This window comes from Molossus molossus, unplaced genomic scaffold (genome assembly GCF_014108415.1).
Source record: "Molossus molossus isolate mMolMol1 unplaced genomic scaffold, mMolMol1.p scaffold_m16_p_2, whole genome shotgun sequence".
NCBI classification, from domain to species: domain Eukaryota; kingdom Metazoa; phylum Chordata; class Mammalia; order Chiroptera; family Molossidae; genus Molossus; species Molossus molossus.
Genome location: NW_023425355.1, coordinates 8,606,542 through 8,633,274, shown reverse-complemented (window position 1 = coordinate 8,633,274; position 26,733 = coordinate 8,606,542). Strand labels below are relative to the sequence as shown.

The 26,733-nt window shown below is 38.6% G+C and overlaps 1 protein-coding gene across 2 annotated transcripts in view; it reads right to left on the bottom strand.

Moving 5' to 3' along the window:
- The window catches only part of ATP7A (ATPase copper transporting alpha), a 98,444-nt gene that overhangs the window by 46,478 nt on the left and 25,233 nt on the right, over window positions 1-26,733 (bottom strand). For both annotated transcript variants that reach the window (XM_036270762.1, XM_036270763.1), the window contains exons 3-6: window positions 18,350-18,490; window positions 4,824-5,313; window positions 3,333-4,058; window positions 260-466 (exon numbers count right to left, since the gene is read on the bottom strand). In XM_036270762.1, the coding sequence (XP_036126655.1) occupies window positions 260-466; window positions 3,333-4,058; window positions 4,824-5,313; window positions 18,350-18,469 (1,543 nt within the window). In that variant the 5' untranslated portion in view covers window positions 18,470-18,490. The remainder of the gene's footprint in view (window positions 1-259; window positions 467-3,332; window positions 4,059-4,823; window positions 5,314-18,349; window positions 18,491-26,733) is intronic.

Genomic DNA, 26,733 nt, shown 5'->3' with positions numbered 1-26,733 from the left:
TATGTATTTCCTTGTGCTATTTCCCTACAAATTTCATTAATATTAAAATGTGATCATGAAGCAAACTAGATAGGAACTACATCTAAGGGAACAAAACACTAACAACTGGCTGTCAGAAAGTCAAGGCTGTCCTGAACATCACTGATAGTCTTTATGAGGTCTTGGCAAGAATCATAAACATGGTAACAAAACACATACGAAGGCAAAAAGGACAGAGTCTTCAAACTAGGACATAAAACAAACTTTCAGAGTGTCTCACCTTCTTCTCGTCTTAAATTCCGTTCAATGTTTGCTACACAGGAAGCACAAGTCATACCAGTGACCTGTATGTAACACTTAGATGAAGTCGTTGTGTCCTCCTTGTTGTGAATTGGTGTCGTCATTTTAGCATAAAATTCATTAGATGAGGTCAAATGTGGCATTTCCGATGAGGGCTGAGTTATTACTACCAATGGCTCATTTGTACCTGGTGGACAGGGAAAGATTCTTTTAATTTGAGGTATTCTCCAGCTGTACCCTAGTCATTCATCACATCCACCCCCAGGCACTGTCCATCCATTCCTTTAAAGCCAGCATGGATCTATGTTATCTTTACACTTCCTAGGAAGTGACTTCTAATTTCAAGGCTGTCCATCCCATTTCTAAGGAAAATCGAAAGTGAGTAAACAAAACTTTGGTTATATCAAGTTCTTTCAGCCATTATTTCCACCCCAAACCCTAGGTATAGTTTGTTAATGGATAGTTCTTATTTTTATAACAAATTTTTAACACCATGTTAACAATCTGCATACTCGTATTAAAGCAATTTGTGGTACAGTAAATGGAACCAAACACCATTTACCAAACAGCATTGCAGTATGATGTTATTTAATTTTTTTGAGTGTATGTATATATGAAAACATGCACAAGAAAGCATGGGAGGCTACATACCAAACTATGAATGGTGGCTACCTCTGGAGAATAGGGTTAGAGCAGGACCAGAATGACAGACAAATGAACAAATTTCCTCTCTAGATACTTCTGTATTGTTTGAATTTACACTAATAAATGGTATTTTTTAAAATTAAGATGTCTTTGTGGACAGTGGAAGAAGAAGCAAAGAATAAGTTAGCAGTAATCTTCATTTTGCATAAAGGAGTATTTGGAGAATCTCTTCGTAGAATGCTTATGGTCTGTAGAACAGTGGGAAGTGCCGATCATCCCAGAAGCTCCCCCTGCAGTTTCAGAAAAGCTGCTATTCTGTTTTAGCTTATTCAGTGCAGTACTAATAATCTCCCAAGAAGGAAGAAATTGTTCTCTCTAGCATATCCATGCACCTGTAAAAAAAAAAGCTAAAGATTTTCTACTCTCCTACAGAAATAAGGAGGAAAAAAAATGATGTAGAAACTTCCACTAACCTATCTAATTTGTTCTTTCTTCCCCTTGAGCAAAAATCAGGTTCAGGTCGCCCTGGCCTGTTTGGCTCAACATCGGCCCGCAGACCAGAGAGTCCTGGGTTTGGTTCCCACTAAGGGCACATACCTCGGTTGCAGTTTGCCCCCGGCCTGGTTGGGGTTGTGCGAGTGGCAGCCAGTTGATGTCTCTCTCTCTCTCTCTTCCTCCCTCTCTCCCTCCCGCTCTATCTGAGGATAAATGCAAAAAGTATCCTCGGGTGAGGATTAAAAATAAAAATCAGGTTCAGGTCTATATGGACAGCCCACAGAGGAAGCCCTACATAGCAGAGTTGGTTTTCAGGATGCTGAAGAAGGGCATCTTTGAAGAAACTTTAACAAAAGCCTGACCATTTCCCTGATGAATAATGATATAGACTCCTCAAATCAGTATAATAACGGCTGTAAAATTTTAATGCATAGTCACCTAGGGAATCTTGCTAAAATGCAGATTTGATTCAGTACATTAGGGTAGGGTCTGAGATTCTGCTTTTCTACCAGTTTGGGTACAGCAAAGGACACTTTGAATATCAAAGGACAAGATTCCTCCACTTCGGAAATTAGTTATTTTCTGGTCTTGAGTGAATCACTCAGATTACAAGAGCATCATTCAGAAAATAGAGTGTAAAATTTACCAAATAATACTGTAATGTTAAGGAACTCAAAATGGAGGCTCATTTTGTCAAAAGAAAGAGTTTTGGCTTTGGAAAAAACATTATTTTTTTTCTCACCAGGATCTTACTTAATTCTCTCAAAATTACTATTAAGACTTAGTTTTGAACTTGGAAAATGAAAAAAAGTTTATACTGCAAATTACTTTATGTCTTGTTCCAAAATAACTTAGTTATTTCAGGTACAAGAGGTAATCTGCAATTTTCACACTCTATGAGTACAGTATTAAATTAAAATAAGTCACAGAAGTAGTCCCTTTTGGTTACATTGGCAAACAATTGCTGGTGTATATGTGGAGAAAAGGGAACCCTCATGTACTGTTGGTGGGAATGCAGACTGGTGCAGACACTGTGAAAAACAGAGTTTCCTCAGAAAACTAAAAATAAAACTGCCACCCTGGCCGGTTTGGCTCAGCGGTTGGAGCGTTGGCCTGTGGACCAGAGAGCCCCAGGTTTGGTTCCCGCTAGGGGCACGTAACAAAAAAAATAAATAAATAAAAATAAAACTGCCTTCTCACTCAGTGATTCCACTTCTTAAAATATATCTGAAGAAATCCGGAACACTAATTCAAAAGAACAGATGCACCACTATGTTCACAGCAGTGTTATTTACAATAGACAAGATCTGGAAACAGCCCAAGTACCCGGCAGTAGATAAGAGGGTTAAAAAGCTGTGGTACATTTACACAGTGAAATACTACTGGGCCTTATAAAAGGAAATCTTACCTTTTGCAACAGCATGGATGGACCTGGAGAGCATTATGCTAAATGACATAAGACAGTCAGAGAAAGACATACCATATGATCTCACTGATATGTGTAATCTCGTGAACAAAATAAACTGATGAACAAAATGGAGGGGAGAGAAACTGGGGGGTTGTATGAAAGAAGGTGAAGGGATTAAGCAAAAAACCATGTGTGTGTGTGTGTGTGTATCTATATATGTGTATATACATATATATATAAAACACATAGACACCGACAACAATATGATGATAGACAGAGGGAAAGTGGGGTGGGAGGTGAGGGAGGTGGTCAATGGCGGAGAAACGGGGACATAAAGAGACTTTACTTGGGGTGATAAGCACACAATGCGGTGTGTAGATGGTGTTTTGTTGAGCTGTACAATTGAAACCTGTATGACTTCGTAAACCAAGGTCAACCCAATAGATTCAATAAAAATAAGTATATAAATAAATAAATACATAGAAAAGAAAAAAGTGTTAATTACCTGACAAGGTAGCCTCAAATCCCATGTCTTCTATTGCTTTTCTCAGAGTTTCTGGAGAGGTTAGTAGAGGATCATATTCAACGGTTCCATTGGCATTTGCGAGGGATACTAGTACGGACTTTACACCTGCCTTTTTTGAAATGACACCCTCAATAGACTGCACACAAGAATTACAAGTCATGCCATCAATGTTTATCACAGTTTCTTGAGTCAGAGGCTGGCTAACTATGTTCAAAGGAATCTTCTGAAGCAATGAGCTGGAGGGAGAGTTTGAGGTACTTTCGATTCCACTTGCAATACTAACTCTATATTGTCCTGGTGATATGGCCTCTATTGCTTTTCTCAGCGTTTCTGGAGTGACTAAGCTTGCATTGTACTTTACTACAGCAGATCTATTCTCTAAAGAAACCACTACGCTGCTTACATACTGGAGTGTAGATAAAGCACTTTCAATATTTGACACACATGATTTACAATGCATGCCATCTATGATAAAAGTGACCGTGGAATCACTGGTATATGATGGACTCCTTTGCTGCGATCCTTCTGAGGATTTGACTGGTGTGTTTTTTAGACGTTCTATATCAATACTTCCCAATGTGAGGTATTTGGGCTGTTTTCTGATAAATGCTGGAAAGCCCACAGCTTCAATCTGCTTTTTTATTTCCTCTGCTGTGATAAGATGAGGTTGATAAACAATAGTAGCTTCTTGGTTGTCCAGGGAGACTAATAAAAAGAAAAATAATTATTTAATTTATTCCTGGGCTACCTCAGAAAACATTCTGTAAACCAAATCAATACCACACAAAATTGTTTGTCTCATTGTTGTTATTCCCCTTTCTTAAAATAGTTCTGTTCTTCAAAAAAATATGCTATTAACAGAGACTAGAAAAAAGTAAAAGACATGGTCACTATATCTGTGGTCTCCAAGTTTCTGCATGCCTGAGTAAAAATATATTAAGAGTAGTCCTGGCCGGTTTGGCTCAGCGGTTAGAGCGTCGGCCTGCGGTCCGGAGAGACCCGGGTTCGGTTCCCGCAAAGGGCACATACTTCGGTTGCAGTTTGTCCCCGGCCCTGGTTGGTCGTGCGGGTGGCAGCCACTCGATGTGTCCCTTCACGTTGATGTTTCTCTCTCTCTCTCCCTTCCTCTCTCTCCCTCCCACTCTATCTGTACAAAAAATGGAAAAATGTCCTCGGGTGAGGATACTATATATATATAGTAAAGAAGATCCCAGGCATGTTGTATTAAGAACTCGAAACTCCACGATTCGCCACCCCAACTGCCTTTTCTGCTAGTTCAAGACTCACGTAACTTTTAATCATTAGCTTTACTGACGTTAATCCTGGGACTATACTGTACCTCACACTTCAATGAAGCAATAAGCATTCCAATCCCACAGATTCAAATCCCAGGCTTCAGAAGAAAGCAGAAAGTTAAAAGGCCAAAACATAAAAGTAAGCCTTACAAAACAAATAACACCGATGTATTACCTTTAATTCGCTGAACGCCTTGCAGTTTCCCTATTTTTCCTTCAATGGTGCTAGTGCATGAATGACAGGTCATCCCTTCCACTTTCATCTTCAGCATGACTTCACCTGCTTGAGACATACTGTAATCTTCAAAAGTCCCTGACTTTTTCTCCAGAGTTCCAGTATCTAAACTGAGATCCGGAACCAGCTCTATTATCTGATTGGCATTCACTAAAGAAGGGATTATAGTCACTACTACAGTTCTTTGCTGAGGAGAAATTTTAATATCTGTGACACCCTTGGTCTTGAGCAATGTACTTTTGATATGGTCCCATGGCAGAGTAGGTGAAGCAGTGACACTCAGAAACACAGTGTCAGTTAAAACAGGGAGTGGGTTAGGATTGTGGAGAATAGCATCAAAGCCCATATCTTCAATAGCTTCCTGTAGGGTCTTTGGAGTCTGCAGTTTAGAGTCATAAATGATAGTTGCATTTTTTTCTTCCAGTGAAACCTTTGGAAAGAAATTTCAGAAGTCAGTTTAATTAAATTACATGACATAGAGCCTAAAAACAATCATCGCACCACATTTAAGAATGAAACAAGTAGTTCAATCTAATGGAGTTTCTCTACTACTTCTCATCACGTACCCATGGGAATGGTAAAGCTATAGGGAGGTGTACATGACTCAGGTACTGATCAGGTATGTGAAACATAGTCATAGGCAAACACACCCTAGAACTACTACCATGACTGCATGTATCTCTTTGGCTGACATCTTACAAAAATTTATGACATAGTCTCTCACACACACACACACACACACACACACACACACACACACTGGGTTGCAAGTCAGAAGATTTGAGTTCCAGTGTCACTTCTCTACTTATTAGCCAATACTCATTAGTTCTACCATCTGAAAAATGGGAAATATGCCCTATTAGCTTCCGGTTTGTTATAAGGATCAGATGAGTAAACACATAGGAAAGCAGTTCTCTGTAGTAGTGAGTTATATAAAAGTAAACACTGAACAACTAATATTTATCAAGCACTTATTATATGTGCTACAAACTGGGATTCTCCAGATACAAAGCTGAGCATGACACAGTCACAGGGAATACTAGAAGAGAGAAGAGAGAAAATGGACACCCATTCATTCCTGGGAATATGGGTGAGAAAAAGTTTCTTAGCAAATATAATACCCGAATATTATAAGACAAACAGAAATCAGCAAGGATATATGAAGCCAGGAATTCAGACAAATGGATGCACAAAAGTAGCGAAAGATAACAGGGTGAAGAATTAAGCAATTGCTTTATTATGGGGCCTCTTGTATGCCAAGAATAGTTGTAATTTATCCTTATAGGTAATAGACAGCGATAGAAAAGTTAAGCAGTTAAGCAGAGGGGTGACATGATCCTATTTGCTTTTTAGAGAAGAATCATTTTGGAGGCACTGTGGATTCTATTGGGGTGCAGTGGAGTAACACAGGAGAATGGGAGATCAGCTCGGAGGCTATTGCAATAATGATACAATAGAAGGTCTGAATTAAGGTACGAACACTGCGGGTAAAGAGAAAAGGAGCAGCCCTGGCCGGTTTTGCTCAGTGGTTAGAGCATCGGCCTGCGGTCCAGAGAGACCCGGGTTCGGTTCCGCTAAGGGCACGTACCTCGGTTGCAGTTTGTCCCCGGCCCTGGTTGGGTCCTGCAGGTGGCAACCACTCGATGTGTCCCTTTCAGGTCAATGTTTCTCTCTCTCTCCCTCCCACTCTATCTGAACAAAAAAATGGAAAAAATGTCCTCAGGTGAGGATAAAAAAAGAAAAAAGAGAGAGAAAAGGGGCAGAACCAAGATACATTTTAGGAAGGCAAGACCTAGTAAAGAGATCATAGAGCAGTGGTTCTCAACGTTCCTGATGCCGTGACCCTTTAATACAGTTCCTCATGCTGTGGTGATCCCCAACCATAAAATTACTTTTGTTGCTACTTCATAACTATAATTTTCCTACTGTCATGTCTTAGGCAACCCCTGTGAAAGAGTTGTTCAACCCCCAAAGGGGTCGCGACCCACAGGTTGAGAACCGCTGCCATAGAGGATAAAGAAGATGAGTAGGGTTACTTAAAGGTTTCTGGCTTGGGCCACTGGCTATCAGAGAGGAGGAAAACTGGAGGAAGCTAAGAGGTTGTAGTGAAGAGGAAAAAGGATGATGAATTCAGTTTTATTTTATTTATTTTATTTTTTTATCCTCACCCGAGGACATATTTTCGTTTTTTGTTCAGATAGAGTGGGAGGGAGAGAGAGGAAGAGAGAGAGAGAAACATCGACATGAAAGGGACACATCGAGTGGTCGCCACCCGCACGACCCAACGAGGGCCAGGATCAAACTGCCACAAAGGTAAGTGCCCTTAGCGGGAACTGAACCCGGGTCTCTCGGGACCACAGGCCGACACTCTAACCGCTGAGCCAAACCAGCCAGGGCGATGAATTCAGTTTTAGACCTGTTGATTTTGAGAGGCAGTAGGGTATTAATGTTCCAAAGGCAGTTAAAGTATGAGTACTATTATTATTATCATCATCATCATCGATTCCTGCTGAAAAGCTTTGTTCCATAAAATAAAAACAACCTCAAAATGATTCAAAGTAGAAAATATCACTTTAAATCATCTACAACAGTGATATAGTTAAATCTTTCACTTATTTTAATATACATCATATTTTTATTTATCCTTTAGTTTGGTAATCAATGGCTATTTGGTAAAATCTTGAAATGTGTCCATGGTATGAAATGTTTCCAAGACTAATAATTCTAGTTGGTCAGATTGCTCTTACTTATGGAAGAGATCATTAGCATAAATGATCCAAAACAGTAGACAAATAATTTATATTTTGTTTTAGAATACATTGTATAACATATTCCATGAAAAAGCTGCAGAATAGCCAAACCACATATAGTTCAGACATATACTTTGAGAGTCAATATAAACATAGCCACTATATTTTATTTATTTTTTATCCTCACCCAAGGACATTTATGCATTCATCTTCAGATAGAGTGAGAGGGAGAGAGGGAGGAAGAGAGAGAGAGAAACATAGATGTGAGAAAGACACATTGACTGGCTGCCACCCACACGACCCAACCAGGGCTGGAGACAAACTGCAACCGAGGTACATGCCCTTAGCGGGAACCGAACCCGGGTCTCTCTGGACCACAGGCTGACAATCTAACTGCTGAGCCAAACAGGCTGGGGCTAAACATAGCCACGATAAAATGAAGGCTTTTGTGTCTTTGTGTCTTTAAAGAGATTCTCTTTTAAACTTTAATATCACTCCCCTGAGGCCAAATGATTTTCTGATTAAAAAAATTACTTTAAAACTGTAAACATTTAAACTTAAGAGGAAGATGGAGAAATGAGGGGTGGGGAAGGAGTGACTATAAAGAGGCAGCATAAGGGAGTTTTGGGTGGTGATGAGACTGCTGTCCCGATTGTGGTGGTAATTAAATGAATCTATACTTGTTAAAATTCAATAAATTAAAAAAAGTTTCTAGAACTGTATACCAAAAAGAAGTCAAATTTACTGTATGATGATAATTTTTAAACAAAACAATTAAATAAGATTAAAATTTCAGTTCCTCAGTTTCAATAGCCATATTTCAAGTGTTCAATGGCCACTGTGGCTAGTGGCTGCCATACAGAACAAGGTAGATAATAATACATTTCCATCATTGCAGAAAGTTCCATTGGACAGTACCACTCTAGGTCCTTTTTTAAAAAGGGAAGGGGAATTCTTTTCCTTTTAGGATTAAATACATTGTATCTGGTATCTACTAAAGAAGACATGATTTTGAGGTTTTTAAAAGTTTTTATTAAATTTGAGATTTAAATTTTTATTAAAATTAAATGTACTGGGGTAACATCGGTTAATATCATTATATAAGGCTGTACAACTTTATAATACATTGCCTGTATTACCTGTATAAGGGAGTTTTGGGTGGTGTTCACCACCCCAAGTCAAGTCTCCTTCTGTCACTATATATTTTTTGTCACCATATATTTTGACTCCCTTTAACCTTTTCATCACCCTCCCCACCCTTTGAGCTAATTTCCCCCCAAAAATGTCAATTTATCAACATACCAAATGAGAAATTATTCTCGCCCTGGCCAGTTTGGCTCAGCAGTTAGAGCGTTGGCCTGTGGTCCAGAGAGACCTGGGTTCGGTTCCCGCTAAGGGCACGTACCTCGGTTACAGTTTGTCCCTGGCCCTGGTTGGTCGTGCAGGAGGCAGCCACTCGATGTGTCCCTTTCACATCAATGTTTCTCTCTCTCCCTCCCAGTCTATCTGAACAAAAAATGGAAAAATGTCCTCGGGTGAGGATAAAAAAAACAAAAGAAAAGAAAAATTATTCTCAAAACTGATTTTAAAAGCAAAATTTACTTTGTCACTAGATGGTTTCCTGCACTTTCTACTGCTTTAGCCTATCTTCTATTGATTAAAAAGATATAAGGAAACTATGTATATAAAATACTATACAAAAAGTTTTATTACCCTTTATTTTTTTTCATGCTGCAGACTAGAAAGCATTTCTGTATTTAGTAACATGTATGTGTGCGTTTTAAAAGTGGCCAACCACACTTACACACAAAAACGTTACCCTTACTCCCTTTTGTGGTAACAGCACTCCACTTTTCCTCTGAATGTTAGATATCAGAGAGACTTTTCAAGCCTGTCTCAAAGGAAACAAAAACAAGCAGCTCCTTTGTTTCTGTTAAGAGGAAATTCATATAGTGATTATCACAATATTGTTTTGGATGCCAAATCCTTGGGCAGGAAGCTAAAATAACATTTATTTAGCCTTAGCAAGTTTGGCTTAGCAGCTGAAGCATTGGCCTGAGGACTGAAGGGTCTTGGATTTGATTCCCGGTTAAGGGCACATACCTGGATTGCAGGTTTCATCCCCAGCCTTAATCGATGTGTCTTTCACACATCAATGTGTCTCTCTCACATAAATCTCTCTCTCTTTCTTTCTTTCTCTCTCCCTCCCTTCCTCCCTCACTCTATCTGAAAAATCAATGGAAAAATAATATCCTTGGGTGAGGATAAAAAAAATGAATATAATAGCATTTATTATTCAACAAAGATGTACTGCATGCCTATTATATGCCTGGCACTGTGCTAGCTGCTTCGGATACAGTGGTGAACAAAACAGGCACAGACTCCATAGAGTAGAAATTAATGGTAGTAGTCTGGTTCTGGCTCTAGTCCAGCTCTCCTTTCACATGATCCTCACCAATGAAAACCACCTCTGCCTATTCCCCACATTGCTCCAAAGTTTCAACAGCTTGTCATTTGCTCAGAATCTTTCATTAGGAATCAAAGCTGTTATTCTTATTTTCAGAGGAACTGTTTTTCCATTATATCAATAGTTCCTCTGCAAATAAACATAAAACAAACCACAAGTTATGAATGTGGCTCACAGGAAAGTTGAGGACTATTCACTGTTTTTAGATGAAGGCAGGAGTAGGAGAACAGAAAAGAAATCCGGTGTTCTCTGTGGCTTCAATAGCATTCACAATGGTGTAGAGGGTGCTAACTGTCCATGCATATTGTAAAGATCCATTATTTTAATGCGTATGTTGTTCTTTATCTAATGAAATGTCTAAAATATGAAATTCAGGCCTGGCCAGTGTGGCTCAGTGGTTGAGCATCGACCCATGCACTAAGTTGCTGGTTCAATTCCTGGTCAGGGCACATGCTCAGGTTGTGGGCCCAATCACCAGTGGGGGGCAGGCAGGAGGCAGCCAATCAATGTTCTCTCTCATCTATGTTTCTATCTCTCTCTCTCCCTATCCCTTCCTCTCTCTCTAAAAAAAAAAACAACAAGTTTTTTTAGTATGAAATTCAGGCACAGTATACTTTATCTGCATGTGATTTCCGTACAATTTGCATAAATACACAAAGGCTGCATCAGTTATTCTCAAGCAAGATGAAATCTAGGACTTGGAGAAATTACCCTAATTTGAAAAGCTGCAGTTTCTTGAGAGACTGGATCAGATAATCCTTTTAGCTCTAATTTTCTATAAAATCTAAAAACTGTATTACTACCACTTCTTCAGTTGCTATTAGTACATTACTCTCTTTTGTGTTCCTTCTCATCTGATAATAAAAGGTGATCTAGTTTCATTTATGAAAACTATGAAACTGAATACATTGCCCAAGAAACTCAGCAAGAAAATGAAAGCTAGTGTGGGAGACCATTTGCATGGTATCCATCTTGTTAAAGTCTGCTCTGCTGTCTCCGGCCCCAGGACGGGGTTTCTCTGAATACAGTGTCTGCATTCTTCTAGATAATTGTTTACTCCATTCTTTGCTTATTTGTTCCACCTGGGGTATATACTGGAATTTGCTTCAGGTGGGATACTCATTAACTGTTTCACCTGTTTTCCCCCTATATATTGCGTGAACTCCCCCTAAATAAATGAGACTTGATCAGAATCCTGTCTTGTCTCCATTTCTTGTGTCTCTTGTCCCTCCTCATCCTCACTCCCCCTCTAGAGTCCTCGTTGATCGACCTGTGGGCCGGGTCAAGCTAGGATTTAAATACAGGTCTATGTAACTCCAAAGTCCATATTCTTTTTTTTTTTTTTTTTAATCCTCATCCGAGGACATTTTTCCATTTTTTGTACAGACAGAGTGGGAGGGAGAGAGAGGAAGAGAGAGAGAGGGAAACATCGACGTGAAAGGGACACATCCAGTGGCTGCCACCCGCACGACCAACCAGGGCCGGGGACAAACTGCAACCGAGGCACATGCCCTTAGCGGGAACCGAACCCGGGCCTCTCCGGACCGCAGGCGGACGCTCTAACCGCTGAGCCAAAACGGCCAGGGCCAAAGTCCATATTCTTTACACCTATAAATGATGAGGCTAGATGATCTTCAATTTCCTTGGATAGCTAAAATTTTATGCCTGTGATTTGAGCAATGTGTCGTTTATTAATCAAAACTCTTGAAAACTGTTTTCTAGTGTTTGAACCAAATTTTAGTTCTGTTTGTCTTTCCCATTACATTTTCTATCTTCCCCCCTACTAATTTAAATTAAAAATGATTTAGAGAACATATTTCTTTATGTTTTTATCAGGATCGCAATCAGTATATTCTAAAATTTCCCCATTTTTAAAAGTCACTTTGGGAGAGGTTCTTGGCTAAAGTTTTAGGACACTGAAATTCCTTTATATCCTCCTCATAATTAATTTATATAAGTCATCACAATAAATTCAGGTTAGCATGCTGCAGGAGTTAGTATTGGAGTCTTCAGATGGTTTAAAGCCCACTTACATTTTCATAACAATTCAACATAAAGGTAATCAAAGGCTTCTGAGAGCTTGAAAGGCTTCTGTCATTTTACAGAAACTGAAGTTCAAAAAGTAAAACGATTTGCCCAGCCGGTGTGGCTCAGTGGATTGTGCATCGTCCCATGGACTGAGAGGCCCCAGTTCAATTTCTGGTCAGGGCACATGCCAGGGTTGTGGGCTCTATCCCCAGTAGGGGGCGGGCAGGAGACAGCCGATTGATGTCTTTCTCACCTTGATGTTTCTCCCTCTCTCCCCCTTCCTCTCTCTCTAAAAAATCAATAAAAACATATTTTAAAAAAAGAAAAGTGAAATAATTCATTAATTATCTTTAACTTCTGAAGTTTGATTCACCACCTACAATATATTTTTGACTCAACTAAAAACTATTTTAATACATAATAGGAATCCCATTTATATTATACATTATCTCAATACAAATTATATTGTTGTTTGTTGAAAAAATAATATGTGTATATTAATCAAGTAACACTCTATTTTGATGCTTCAGTATAGAATACTGAAAATTAAAATATCATAAAGTGAAACATCAAGCTCTATTAACAAATACTTTATGACCAACCTCAATAAAGGTTATCAGTTAAATCAATTTATTAACTAGCAGAAGACATTCTTATAAAGACAGTAACCCAAAACAAATATAAAAATTTAATAGTCAACTATTTTGAAATGAAAAGATATAGAGATTTTGTTAGTCTTTTTAAGTTGTAACATTGATTTTCATGAAATAAATTACTTGTAAATTGATTGCTTTGTCAGAATTTCATTGCTAATATATTTCTGTTTTACTTCAAAAAGTATACAACGAATGTGTGATTATTCATTATAAAATTAAATAAAAGTTATAAAAAGGAAATAGTGAAAGTCTCTCTTCACACCATTCCTCCAGTGCTAGATTTTTACCTTGGATTAGACCTTTCTTTGATACTTGGAATAAAGTTCAACTAAACCAGAAAGTTAAGCCTCCTTGAATAATTGATTCTCTGTCTTCATGGACACATGATTATTACCTAGGAATTTCTATTAAGCAAAATGCCTGTATTACTCTAACATATGAAATTCAGACATACTATACTTTATCTGCATGTGATTTCTGTATAATTTGCATAAGTACACACTGTTTGAAAAAAAGGAGTGTTCAATGCAGTCATTTGCCATAGCAAAAATAAGGAAACAAAAAAAAGTTCCAAATAGAAATCAAAAGACTGATCTCTATATGCTTATATGGAACTATGGAACTATATCTAAGATATATTTGCTAAGTGAAAAAAGCAGATACGGAACAACATGTATAGTATGATTCCATTGATATAAAAAGGGGATATATATATATATGCATACATATATACACATATGGATATATATACATAATATAAACCATTTTATATTCATAATCTATTTCTGGAAGGATATGTACATCGCTAACTGATAATTGGTTTCCTATGGGAGAGAGACTTTACTCTGTACATGTGTTACTTTTACAAGAATTAAAAAATAGTTATTTTTAAGGGAAGCAAGGAATGTATTGATCCACAGGATGAATTTAGTTACTGCTAGCATCTAGGTGGTCATATTTAAAAAGGACAGTCTATATTATACAGACAATAGTGTGGTGGTAGAGGGAAAGAGGTTTGGGGACAAGGGGAGGTAGACAAAGGCGGGGGAAATGGGGACTGACAGAGACTTTGCTTGGGGCAATGGGTGCACAATACAGTGTCCAGATGAGGTTTTATTGAGTTTAATAAAATAAACAAAAGGGCAGTCTATATTAAAAGAATGGATGGCAGCCTTTATCTGCATAAAGGGAAAAAGCACTCAGAGTTAGCAGTTTAAGTTTCAAGGACAAAGTAATTTGCTAATAAGGCATTAACCTTTGGAATCATTCAGTACTTATATCTAATTAAATTTGTTTTTCCTTTTCCACTTTCAAAAAGGTCAACCAATCCCAGAGAAAGACATTCACATTATCTGCCCATTTCATTTCCCCCCTGAACAGACCACTGGGATGATTAAATTAAACTCCAGGTTAATCCCTTTAGAGTATTGTCTTGACACTGGCAGGACAAACAAGAGTATTACACTCATTTACAAACTACAATTTAAGACAAAATTCCCAAAATGTATTTAAATGCAGCTGCAAAGAGAAATACTCATCCATCCTACTTATTCAAAAATTAGACACTTCTTGACTATTCTCTATTCTGTTCCATTGTAGCATTTTTTCAATAAAGCAACCACACTCAATTTAACATCAAAATTATACTACTTCAGCACGGCCAGTGTGGCTCAGTGGTTGGGCATTGACCCTTGCACCAAGAGGTCACTGGTTCGATTCCTGGTCAGAGCACATGCCCAGGTTGTGGGCCTGATCCCCAGTGGGCGTGCAGGAGGCAGCCAATCGATGTTCTCTCTCATCGATGCTTCTGTATCTCTCTCCCCCTCCCTTCCTCTCTCTCTAAAGTCAATAAAAAAAAGGAAAAAAAAATTTTTAATTATACTACTTCACATCAGAGTTCTATTCCAAATACTACCAGAGCTTCCTGACTTTGTCAAAACAAGGTCCTCTCCAAATCTGGTTTTCAAATTGACTGCACATTAGTCTTAGTAAGTGCAATCTAAGAAACTATGATCTAGAAATTTTAATCTTTGACATTCTTTAAAAAGTGAGCCACATTTATGTTTTAACACGTTAAGGTAAATTCTGACTATAAATTATGTCTGGACATGGACAATTTTCTATACAATTCCTAGAAAAATCTACCTTTTGTGGCCTCTGAAATTTAAAACATTTGGGGAGGCTGTCATTAAGAAAACTAATCCACCCTCACTGGTGTGGTTCAGTGGTTAGAGCATCAGCCTGAGCACTGAAGGGTCGCAGGTTTGATTCCCAGTCAAGGGCATGTACCTGGGTTGCAGGTTTGATCCCCGGCTCTGGTCGGGGCACGTGTGGGAGACAACCAATTGATGTGTCTCTCTCACATCAATGTTTCTCTCTCTCTCTCTCTCTCTCTCTCTCTCTCCCCCCTCCCTCCCTCCCTCCCTTCTACTCTCTCTAAAAGTTAATGAAAAAAATATCCTTGGGTGAGGATTAACAAAAAAATTAAAATAATCCAAGAATTTTTTTAAAATTCTGTACAAAAGTAAATTTTCTAAATAACAAAATTGCAATTTATAATTTTTAAAAGCTAGCAAACACCACAAAATCCATAAAAATAAAATATTTTCTACTAATACCTGATACACCTACCTCTATATTTTATTATCCTATATTTTTGGCTGTATACCCTGCTGCTTCATTTGATAATGATTTTTAAAAAATATTTTTCAACATAGAGAAAAGAAAGATAATTTTATTTCCTGAGGGTCAGAATATTTTTTTACTAATGAGAGTTTAGAAAAGTTCCTTTCAATGTCACAACTAGATATTGATAAATTTTTGAGCTGTTGTCAGGTTTAGGAAAACTATCAAGTTTCTTTCATATATGAGCTTTAAGATTTCTTTCATATATGAGCTTTAAGATTTCTTTCATATATGAGCTTTAAGATTTCAGAGCATTTCAGAAAAGTTTACTTGTATAGTGATTTGTTCTAAATACTCTTTAAATTGATAAGTCATTTACCACTTTTACACTGAGCCAGGCCTACATCTTTATGCCATGATACTGGGTGAATTTTAGTGGGTGGTAGGAATATTACTGAAATCCATTCTTGCACCAGAATTTCTAGTAAAAATATCACTATACACACAAGTGACTAAGAACCACATCTAGCCAAATATTCTACCATTAAACTAAACATATCCCCACTGACCCTCCTCTTAGATCCTCAAAATGCCCATGGCACATCCAATACCACCCACCGCAAAGGGGAAGTCTAACAGAAGGGGAGTCAATGGCAATAGACAATAGACTTAAAGGATTGTGGTTAAAATATTTTACTTTTGCCAAAACACGTAATCATGTCATGTGAACCCACTGTTATGACTCCTGTCCAGGGTCTCAGAAGGGGTCACTCCCTGTTAAGTGAGGGGCTCTGAAACTTAAGTTTCATTAACTTCACAATAAATCTGTCTCTGGGCTTAGAAGACTTAATATTTAGTAAAATATTTTTTATTAAATGTACTGGGTAACATTGGCTAATAACATTATATAAATTTCAGGTTGCAACTTTATAATGCAACATCTGTATACTCTATTGTGTGCTCATTATCCATAGTCCAGTCTCCTTTTGACCTCCTTTACCTTCTTCATCCTCCCCCCACCCAGCAAAATATTTTTTTAAAGGAAGAAAAAAAGAAAAAGAAAGGTCAAAATTATACTCTGTACCATATGGGCTTTTGGCTAAAGGAGGAGAGGAGAGTTGGAAAAGACAAAGCGTGTTTCCTTTGTTTTCAGCAATCAAATTGTGAACATGCCCTGGAAAGTATCGCCTTAAGTAACTGTCACTGGGATCAGTATAAATTACTGTGGATAATGCAAAGTGCTTTCATATTACATCACTGCTACTTTTCTTTCACACTTAATCCAATTCAAATACATTTTTCTGACCTTAAACAGGCTTTATTAAATAGAGGTGAATTCTGGGAGGATGCAGTAGAAACAGCAGCCTTACATACAATGGGGTGCAATAGGCTGTTTGGGGAAAATGTACAGAGGACTGGACTTGCAAATGTTAAAGTAGAATTCAGTCCTTCATTTATACATGGATATGTTGGCAAAACAAACATTAATCTAAAACAGTTTGTCAGACAAAGAATAAGTACCTAAGTCACTTGGTGAAAAATCATGTGAACTAGTTTCTTGATGGTTCAAGTAGCTTTACTGCAATTAGCAAAGGCAATTTAGCTTCTATTCTTGCCCCCAGCACAGGCCACCTTAGATCAAGTGGAGGAGGTTTAATTGGTTTCATTTGAGGGTAAAATCAAGCGCAGATGCCAAATTTATTACTCACTGAAATTAAATGACTTGTTTTTAAAGCTTTGGGACTGAAGGTTGTAGAGCTAGTTTTGTCATCCTCTTTTCAAATCAACAAACTGCAAAATACCTGTCTAATTTTTGAATAGTTAGAAATTAGTGAAAAAATTACAAAATGTTCTTATACATTTAAATATTTTGAAAACAAACTAATTTGACAAAACCTGCAGTCTAGTAATACCATCACTTCTCAGCACTTCCAACTTGGCTCTCTCCCCAGAGCAAATTAAAGAAAGCAGCATCCTTGTGGAGGGGTGGGAGGAGAGAAGGGAGAAGCAATGAAGAGCCTCTAAGACTGGGGTTATGTGAAGGTACATGGTGAGTACAAAATAAAATCCTACTTTTGGAAGCATGTTAAAGTGAAAAAGTGATATCTAAGTATTCCTACGGATGCCTTCAGGGCAGAAAACTTAGCAGAAGGCTTATTATACCACGTAAATAAAACTTTTTTTAGTCACAACCATCAATATAGTCTTAGCTGGCCAGAGTGTGTAGTGTACTCAACAAACGAGAGAAACACTGCTTTCCCACCATACAAACAGTAAAGATGGATTCGAAGTTTACTTTGCCCTCTCTGGCTAAGATGAATATGAACCTCAGACATGGAAAAAAATCACCTACAGTTTCGGACATGGAAAAGAATTATCCACATATTGCCACTACACTTCACATGACTCTTGAGTTAAGGAAATTTTTTATCAAACTTCATAAAGAAGCCCTAGCTGGTTTGGCTCAGCTGTTAAGAGCGTTGGCCTGCGGTCCCGAGAGACCCGGGTGCGGTTCCCGCTAAGGGCACGTACCTCAGTTGCAGTTTGTCAGCGGCCCTGGTTGGGTCGTGTGGGCAGCAACCACTCAATGTGTCCCTTTCACTTCGATGTTTCTCTCTCTCTCTTTCCCTCCTACTCTATCTGAACAAAAAATGGAAAAATATCCTCGGGTAAGGATAAAAAAACAAACAAACTTCATAATCACTATATGCCAATTAGTCAATTTATTTGTAATAAAACAAGGCAAACTGAAGTCAATTTGCTCAAGATCTTATGAAAAGTCTGAATCATAGACAAGAATATTGTAGAGACAAGAAGTATATATATATATATATATATATATATATATATATATATATATATATATATCTCCTGTGCTTCACTGAAAAGCCTAACCAATTCTGAATCTCTTACTTCACTAATTTCCAAAGGGTAACTTACTTTAATGTGATGTACACCATTCAGTTTTCCAATCTGCTGTTCAATTGTCCAAACACAGGAACTACATGTCATCCCCTCAACAGCGATGGTGACAGAATTCACACCCATACTTGGATCCATTTTGATTTCTTCTTTACATTCCTATTAGAAACAATGAACTCATTAATTTCAGTCATGGAAATAATACTTCCTCAACTTTCCCCCTTCTCCTCAATTAAAAATATACTACTAATAAAATATAGTCAGTATTCTTTTCTCTCACCTCATGTTATTCCTATCTCAGGGCCTTTGCTTTAACTGTTCCCTTGGTTTGGGACTTTCTTCTTCGAGATATCTGCTTTGCTAACTTCCTTGTCTCTTTCAAGTCTTTACTCAGATCTAACCTTCTTAATGAGTCTTATGCTGACCACCCTGTTTAAAAGGGCAATGTACCTCCTTCCACAAACACTCTGATTCCCCTTACCTCTACTCTATTCTTCTTCTTTCATAGAACATATCATATTCTAATGCACTCCATAATTTACTTATTATGTTTATTGCTTATCATCTGTCTTCCTGTGATGGTTTTAAAATATGTTCACAAGCCCTGGCCGGTTTGGCTCAGCAGTTAGAGCGTCGGCCTGTGGTCCGGAGAGACCCGGGTTCGGTTCCCGCTAAGGGCACGTACCTCAGTTGCAGTTTGTCCCCGGCCCTGGTTGGGTCGCGTGGGTGGCAACCACTTGATGCATCCCTTTCATGTCGATGTTTCTCTCTCTCTCTCTCTCTCTCCCACTCTATCTGAACAAAATATCTAAAAAAGTCCTCGGGTGAGGATTAAAAAAAAATTAAAATATGTTCACAAATTATTTGTTTTGTTTGTTTGTTTAATCCTCACCAGAGGCTATTTTTCCATTTACCTTCAGATAGAGTGGGATGGGGAGAGAGATAGACAGAGGGGAAAAACATCGATGTGAGAGAGGGACATCTATTGGTTGCCTCCCTCAAGACCCTGACCAGAGCCGGGGCCGAACTGCAACCAAGGCACGTGCCCTTGACTGGAATAGAACCTGCGACTCTTCAGTCCGCAGGTTGACACTCTAACTGCTGAGCCAAAGCAGCCAGTGCGATTCGCAAATTATTTGTTACTCCTTGCTTCAAGAAGTAGAATTTAACTCCTTTCCCCTTGACTGTGACCTGGACTCAGTGTCTTGCTGACAACAAATAGAATATGGTAGAAGCAATGAGGTGTGACTTCCAAGTCTAGGTCATAAAAGGCACTGCAAGAGGGAGGGAAAAGTCATTGTGGATTCCTCCTTTGTCCTCTCTCTTGATTCACCCAGTCTGGGGAAAGTCACCTGCCATGACATGAGGATACTCAAGCAACCTTATGAAGAGGTTAATGTGTAGAGAAATTGAGGCCTCCTGCCAACAGCCAGGTGAGTAAACTGAGTCTTGAAATTTGATTCTTCAGACTCTGTTGAGCCTTTATCCTCACCCAAGGACATTTTTTTTGCATTTTTTTGTTCAGACAGAAAGGAAGAGAGAGGAAGAGAGAGAGAAACATCGATGTGAAGGGACACATCGAGTGGTTGCCACCCGCACGACCAACCAGGGCCGGGGACAAACTGCAACCGAGGTACGTGCCCTTAGCGGGAACCGAACCCGGGTCTCTCAGGACCGCAGGCCAACGCTCTAACCGCTGAACCAAACCGGCCAGGGCTATTTTTTATATTGCAATATGACTTCCACCATTACTAACACCTCTATTTCATCACTTATCATTTTTGTGTGTGGTGAGAACAATTAAGATCTAGTCTCTTTTGTACCTTTTGAATTTTGTACCATGAGAATGCATTATTATTCAAACATACACACACATATGCACACACAAAGCAACAGTGGACCTGAAATACTAGAAAACAATAATATGGATGGGAGCTTGTAATTGAAGGATTCTAAGATCCTTGATCTTGTTTAGAATGTATATAGAGAAAGTGATAAATCCGAGATTTTGTTAATAATACATGTGAAGCCTGGCCAGTGTGGCTCAGAGGATGGAGTGTCAGCCCATGGACTGAGAGTTCCCAGTTCGATATCTGGTCAGGGCACGTGCCTGAGCTGTGGGCTTAATCCCCAGTGGGGGGCATGCAGGAGGCAGCTAATAGATGTTTCTCTCTCTCTCTCCCTTACTCTATCTAAAAAATCAATAAAAACATATCTTTTTAAAAAGAAGGAAAGAATTTCTGAGCATGAATGAAAATTACATGAATACAGCCACATTTCCCACTACATACTAATTTATGCATGTCAAATCATCTATGAATAATAAATATTTATTTCTACCTTCATAATTCACCTATATTTTTTCTTCCAAATTCTACTTAAATTGGACCTTACATGTAAAACATCAGAGGAATTCCATCTCCTTCATACCACTCTATTATATCACACACACACACACACACACACACACACACACACACATATACACACAACTCTAATTGATTTTTTTTTATCCTCACTCGAGGACATTTTTCCACTCTTTGCTCAGACGGAGCAGGAGGGAGAGAGAAGAGAGAAACATCAACGTGAAAGGAACACATTGAGTGGCTGCCACCCGCACGACCCAACCAGGGCCGGGGACAAACTGTAACTGAGGTATATGCCCTTAGCAGGAACCAAACCCAGGTCTCTGTGGACCGCAGGCCAGTGCTCTAACTGCTGAGCCAAACCGGCCAGGGCTGATTTTGTAATATATGTTATGTCCATGTTTTGAATTTTAAATGTCTTGAAGATAAGTACAAAGTCAGGAACATTGTTTAACTTCCCAATGCATTTAGCAAAATAACTCAGAAAACAGAATAAGAACATAAACAATTTTATATGGTATGGGGAAAAATGTAGGCTTCTGGGAAATAACAATATCAAGGAAACAAATCTGGCATGCAGCTATTAGTAATGAGGTGACTCTAAGAATAAGAGCATCCAACAACATTGAGGAAAATAACTTCTGGTTATTATTAAAGTATTTTGAGTCACTCCCTAAATGCAGATGGTAATCACCATTGGTAATAACACTTCCCAAAAGGAAGTGTTATGACTACATCATCACCTCTGGTTTGAAGACAGAAACTGCAAAAGTTGAGTACAAACATGACATATATGAAGTCTGACTGCTCAAACCCATTTCATAAAGCTGATCACAGAATTCAAACATTATTGATAAAATCCCCCTAAAAATAGTTCCCATTCAGGAAAGGTTTCTGGATTCTCAACAAATTATACAGAACAATTTAATTCTGTTTTAGGTACAGTTCTGCCTGGATAATTTTTTATTACTATGGTCATAAACAAAATGCAAATTAAAACCACAATGCATACGATTTACATCCATAAGGTAGACAAAAAACTGTTTTTTTCCTTTTTATTAAATTTATTGGGGTGACATTGGTTAACAAAATTATAGATTTCAAGTGCACAATTCCACAACACATCATATGTATGGAAATGCAACTGATTCCTAGATATTTATTTGGTATCCTGCTACTTTACTGAATTCATTTATCAGTTCTAGTAGTTTTTTGGTGGAATATTTAGGGCACACTATATCATGTCATCTGCAAATAATGACAATTTTACTTATTCCGTTCAAATTTGAATGCCTTTTATTTCTTCTTCTTGTCTGACGGCTGTGGCTAGGACTTCCGGTATTGTGTTAAATAAGAGTGGTGAAAGCTGACATTCCTGTTTTGTTCCTGATCTTTAAGGAAATGCTTTTAGTTTTGTCCATTTCTTCCAGATTGTCCACTTTGTGGGCAGATAGTTGTTTGTAATATTTTCTTACAATCCTTTGTATTTCTGTGATGTCATTTGTTACTTCTCTTTTACTTCTGATTCATTTATTTGGGTCCTCTCCCTTTCTTTTTTGATGAGTCTGGTTAAAGGTTTATTGATCTTGTTTATCTTTTCAAAGAACCAGCTCTTGGTTTCACTGTTCTTCTGTATTGGTTTTTTTTTTTTTTTTTTTTTACATTCTATTTCATTTATTTCTACTCTGATCTTTATTATTTCCTTTCTTCTATTCACTTTGGGCTTTGTTTGCTTTTCTTTTTCTAGTTCCTTTAAGTGTAAATTAGATTGTTTATTTGAGATTTTTCTTGTTTCTTGAGATAGACCTGTAATGCTATGAATTTCCCTCTTAGGACTGCTTTTGCTATGTCCATACATTATGGGTTGTTGTGTTCTCATTTTCATGTTTCAAGGTATCTTTGATTTCTTCCATGATCTCATTATTAACCCATTCACTGTTTAGTAACATGCTGTTTGGCCTCCACATCTCTGAGTGTTTTTCAGTTTTTGTCTTGTGATAGATTTCTATCATTATGATCAGAGAAGATGCTTGATATGATTTCAATTTTCTTCAATTTATTGAGACTTGTTTTGTTGCTTTGGGGTGAAATGCCCTGAAGATATCAATTAAATTCATCTGATCTAGTGTGTCACTGAAGGCCACTGTTTCCTTGTTGATTTTCTGTCTGCAAAATATATCCATTGACATCAATGGGGTATTGAAATCCCCTACTATGACCTTATTACTGTCAATCTCTCCCTTTATGTCCATCAAGATTTCTTTTACATATTAGGTGCTCCTAATGTTGGGTGCATAAATGTTTACAAAGGTTATATCCTCTTGATGGATTGCTCCCTTTATCATTATGCAGTCTCTGTCTCTTACTATAGCCTTTGTTTCAAAGTCTATTTTGCCAGATATAAGTATTGCTACCCTAGCTTTTTTTTTTTTCATTTTCATTTGCCTGAAATATTTTTTCCATCCTTTTACTTTTAGCCTGTGCGTATCTTTCTGAGGTGGGCCTCTAGTAAACAGCATATGTAGGGATGGGGGTTCGGTGGATGAATGATTTGTAACCTTGTGATATGCATTCTCGCAACCTGGCCAGCCTAGAATCAAAGTGTGTGTGGACAGACAGGTTTGACTGGAAAGCTGGAAAACAGCCTTGAGTGTCTCTGAATGCTTCATTTGCATGTGAAAAAGATAAGGTTTGCATGTCAAAGGGTTGGAAAACCACCCAGTGAGGATAATGGGCCGTAGGCACAGGTGCGGCTGGGTTTGTTATTTTTTAGCTTCGAAGTCTCCTTCCCCATAAAAAGCAAGAGACAAGGCTCAGCTGTAGGATTTGCAGAGGTGCCATCTCAAGGAAATTATTTACATAAATCCACATGTAACTTGGGGAACCACTCTACAAATAAATTGGGCTGCATTCAGAGATCTGGAGCATTTGCTCCCTTGCTATGCTCCCCCTCACTCCTACCAGCATGTGCTTATAGTTCATTGCGTTGCACTGACCCCCAGCAGGCCAAGAGAGATAGCAAGCATATATATGGGTCTTGTTTTCTTATCCATATGTTTTTTTATTGGATCATTTAAGCCATTTACATTTATTTATGTATGTATGTATGTATGTATGTATGTATGTGCCCCTAGCAGGAACCAAACCTGGGACTCTCTGGTCTGCAGGCCGATGCTCCAACCACTGAGCGAAATCGGCCAGGGCAAGCCATTTACGTTTAAAGTGATTATTGATAAGTATGTACTTATTGCCATTTTATCCTTTGAACTATGTTCCTCTGTCTCCTCTTCCTCCTTCCTCCTTTTCTTTCTTCTTCTAACAGACCCTTTAACATAATATTGGTTTGGTGGTAACAAACTCATTTAGCTTTTACTTGTCTGTGAGTCTTAGACAAAAATGTCAAAATCTGACAATACCAAGTGCTAGTGAGGATATCTCTCATTCAACTGGTAAGAGTGTAACTTAGTACTACCATTATGGAACCTGCTTGGTAACATCTGCCAGAGTTGAAGATATGCATATACTAGAACTAAACATTCTAAACATCCTAAACATTCCTGGGCATATTTATTACCCTACAGATAGTCTCACACATGTGCACAAGAAAACATGAACAAGAATATTCATTACAACAGTGTTCTTAACAGTTAAAACTTTGGAAATAACTTAAATGTCCATCAACCAAAATATGGATAAATAGATGGTCATGTATATATAGTGGCACATGATAGGGTAATTGAAATGAATGAACTAAAATAGTGGTTCTCACTGGGACCAAGGGAAATTTCACCACCAAAAGAACATTTGACAATGTCTGGAGACATTTTTGGTTATCACAACTGAGGAGGAGGAAAATTTGCTACTGGCATCTAGTGGGTAGAAGCCAGGGATACCAGGGATACTGCTAAACATTCTTTAGTGAACAAGAAAGCTCCTCCAAACAAATAATCATCCAGCCCAAATGTCAATAGTAACAAGTTGAGAAACTCTGAAATAGACCTACAAATAGCAACATGGATACATCTCATAAACACAGTTGAGAAAATAAAGTTTCAGAAGGATACAAACATCAAAAAATACCCTATAATGCTCAGCGGTTAGAGCGCTGTCCCGTGGTCAACAGAGACCCAGGTTCGGTTCCTGCTAAGGGCACGTACCTCGGTTGCAGTTTGTCCCAAGTCATGTGGGTGGCAGCCAGTGGGTGTGTCCCTCTCACATCGATGTTTCTCTCTCTCTCTTCCTCCCTCTCTCCCTCTTGCTCTATCTGAAGATGAATGCAAAAAAGTCTTCAGGTGAGGATAAAAGAAAAATACCCTGTACTGTTTTTATATGGACACATATATAGCAATGTTAGTCAAAATATAAAAATGTACATGGGAATGATGATCTCCAAATTCAGGAGTTTAAGGAGAGATGAAGGGATGTGATTGAGCACACAGGGGAACTTCAACTATATATGTAATGTTTACCTTCTTTTTTTTTATTTTTTATTGATTGATTTTTAGAGAGCAGAATGGAGAGGGAGAGAGATAGAAACATCGATGAGAGAGAACACTGATTGGTCACCTCTAGCATGCCCCCCAACTGGGGATTTGGCCCACAACCTGGGCATGTGCCCTGACCAGAAATCGAACCAGCAACCTCTCGGTGCATGGGTTGATGCTCAACCACTGAGCCACACCAGCTGGGCTAGTGTTTACCTTCTTAAGCTGGGCAGTGGATATACACATATGTTACAGGGTACTCTGTACTTTTTTTTTTTTATCCTTGCCCGAGGACATTTTTTTTTTTTTTTTATCCTCACCAGAGGACATTTTTCCAATTTTTGTACAGATAGAGTGAGAGGGAGAGAGAGAGAGAAACCGACGTGAAAGGGACACATCGAGTGGCTGCCACCCGCACAACCAACCAGGGCCGGGGACAAACTGCAACCAAAGCACGTGCCCTCAGCGGGAACCGAACCCAGGTCTCTGGGGATCGCAGGCCAACGCTCTAATCGCTGAGCCAAACCAGCCAGGACCCGAGGACATTTTTTCATTTTTATTTCAGACAGAGCGAGTGAGCGAGAGAGAGAGAGAGAGAGAGAGAGAGAAAGAGAGAGAGAGAAACATCTACATGAAAGGGACACATCGAGTGGCTGCCACCCGCCCGACCCAACCAGGGCCGGGGACAAACTGCAACCGAGGTACGTGCCTTAGCGGCAACCGAACCCGGGTCTCTCTGGACTGCAGGCCGACACTCCAACGGCTGAGCCAAACCAGCCAGGGCCTCTGTACTCTTTGTAGGCCTAAATTATTTCATGATAAGAATTTTGAAAGAAAATAAATGAACCTGGAGGACATTATGCCGAGTGAAATAGCTTAGACACAAAAAGACAAAAACTACATGATCTCACTTATATGTGAAATCTAAAAGTCAAACTCTTAGAAGCACAAACTGGAATGGTGGTTACAGGGGCTGGGGTGGTAGGAGAAATGGAGATATGTTGATCAAAGGGTACAAAGTTTCAGTTATGCAGGATGAATAAAGTCTTTAGATCTAACTTATTCCAGGAAGACTATAATCAGTAATGCTATATTGTATACTTGAAATTTGCTTGAATACATATAATTTTTATTTGTCAATTATACCCCAATAAAGCCGGAGGAAAAAGATGTTTAAAAACCAGTCCATTTTAGCCTGGCTGGTGTGGCTCAGTGGTTGAGCGTCGATCCATGCACCAAAAGGTCACCAGTTCAATTCCTGGTCAGGCACATGCCCAGGTTGCGGGTTCAATCCCCCAGTAGTGGTGTGTACAGGACACAATGAACCAATGTTTCTCTCTGTCTCCCTCCCTTCCTTCCTCTCTCTAAACACCAATAAAAAAGCAAACAAAAGAGGAAAGCATTAGCCTACCTAATTCATCTAAATTGTGTAAGCCTTTAAAATAAAAATTATTCCTACTCCTTAACCTGTTTTCAAAATACTGAGTGTCTAATCTCTTTCATTAGGCAACTGTCATTATATAATAGAGGACTAATATTCCAGATGAAACAG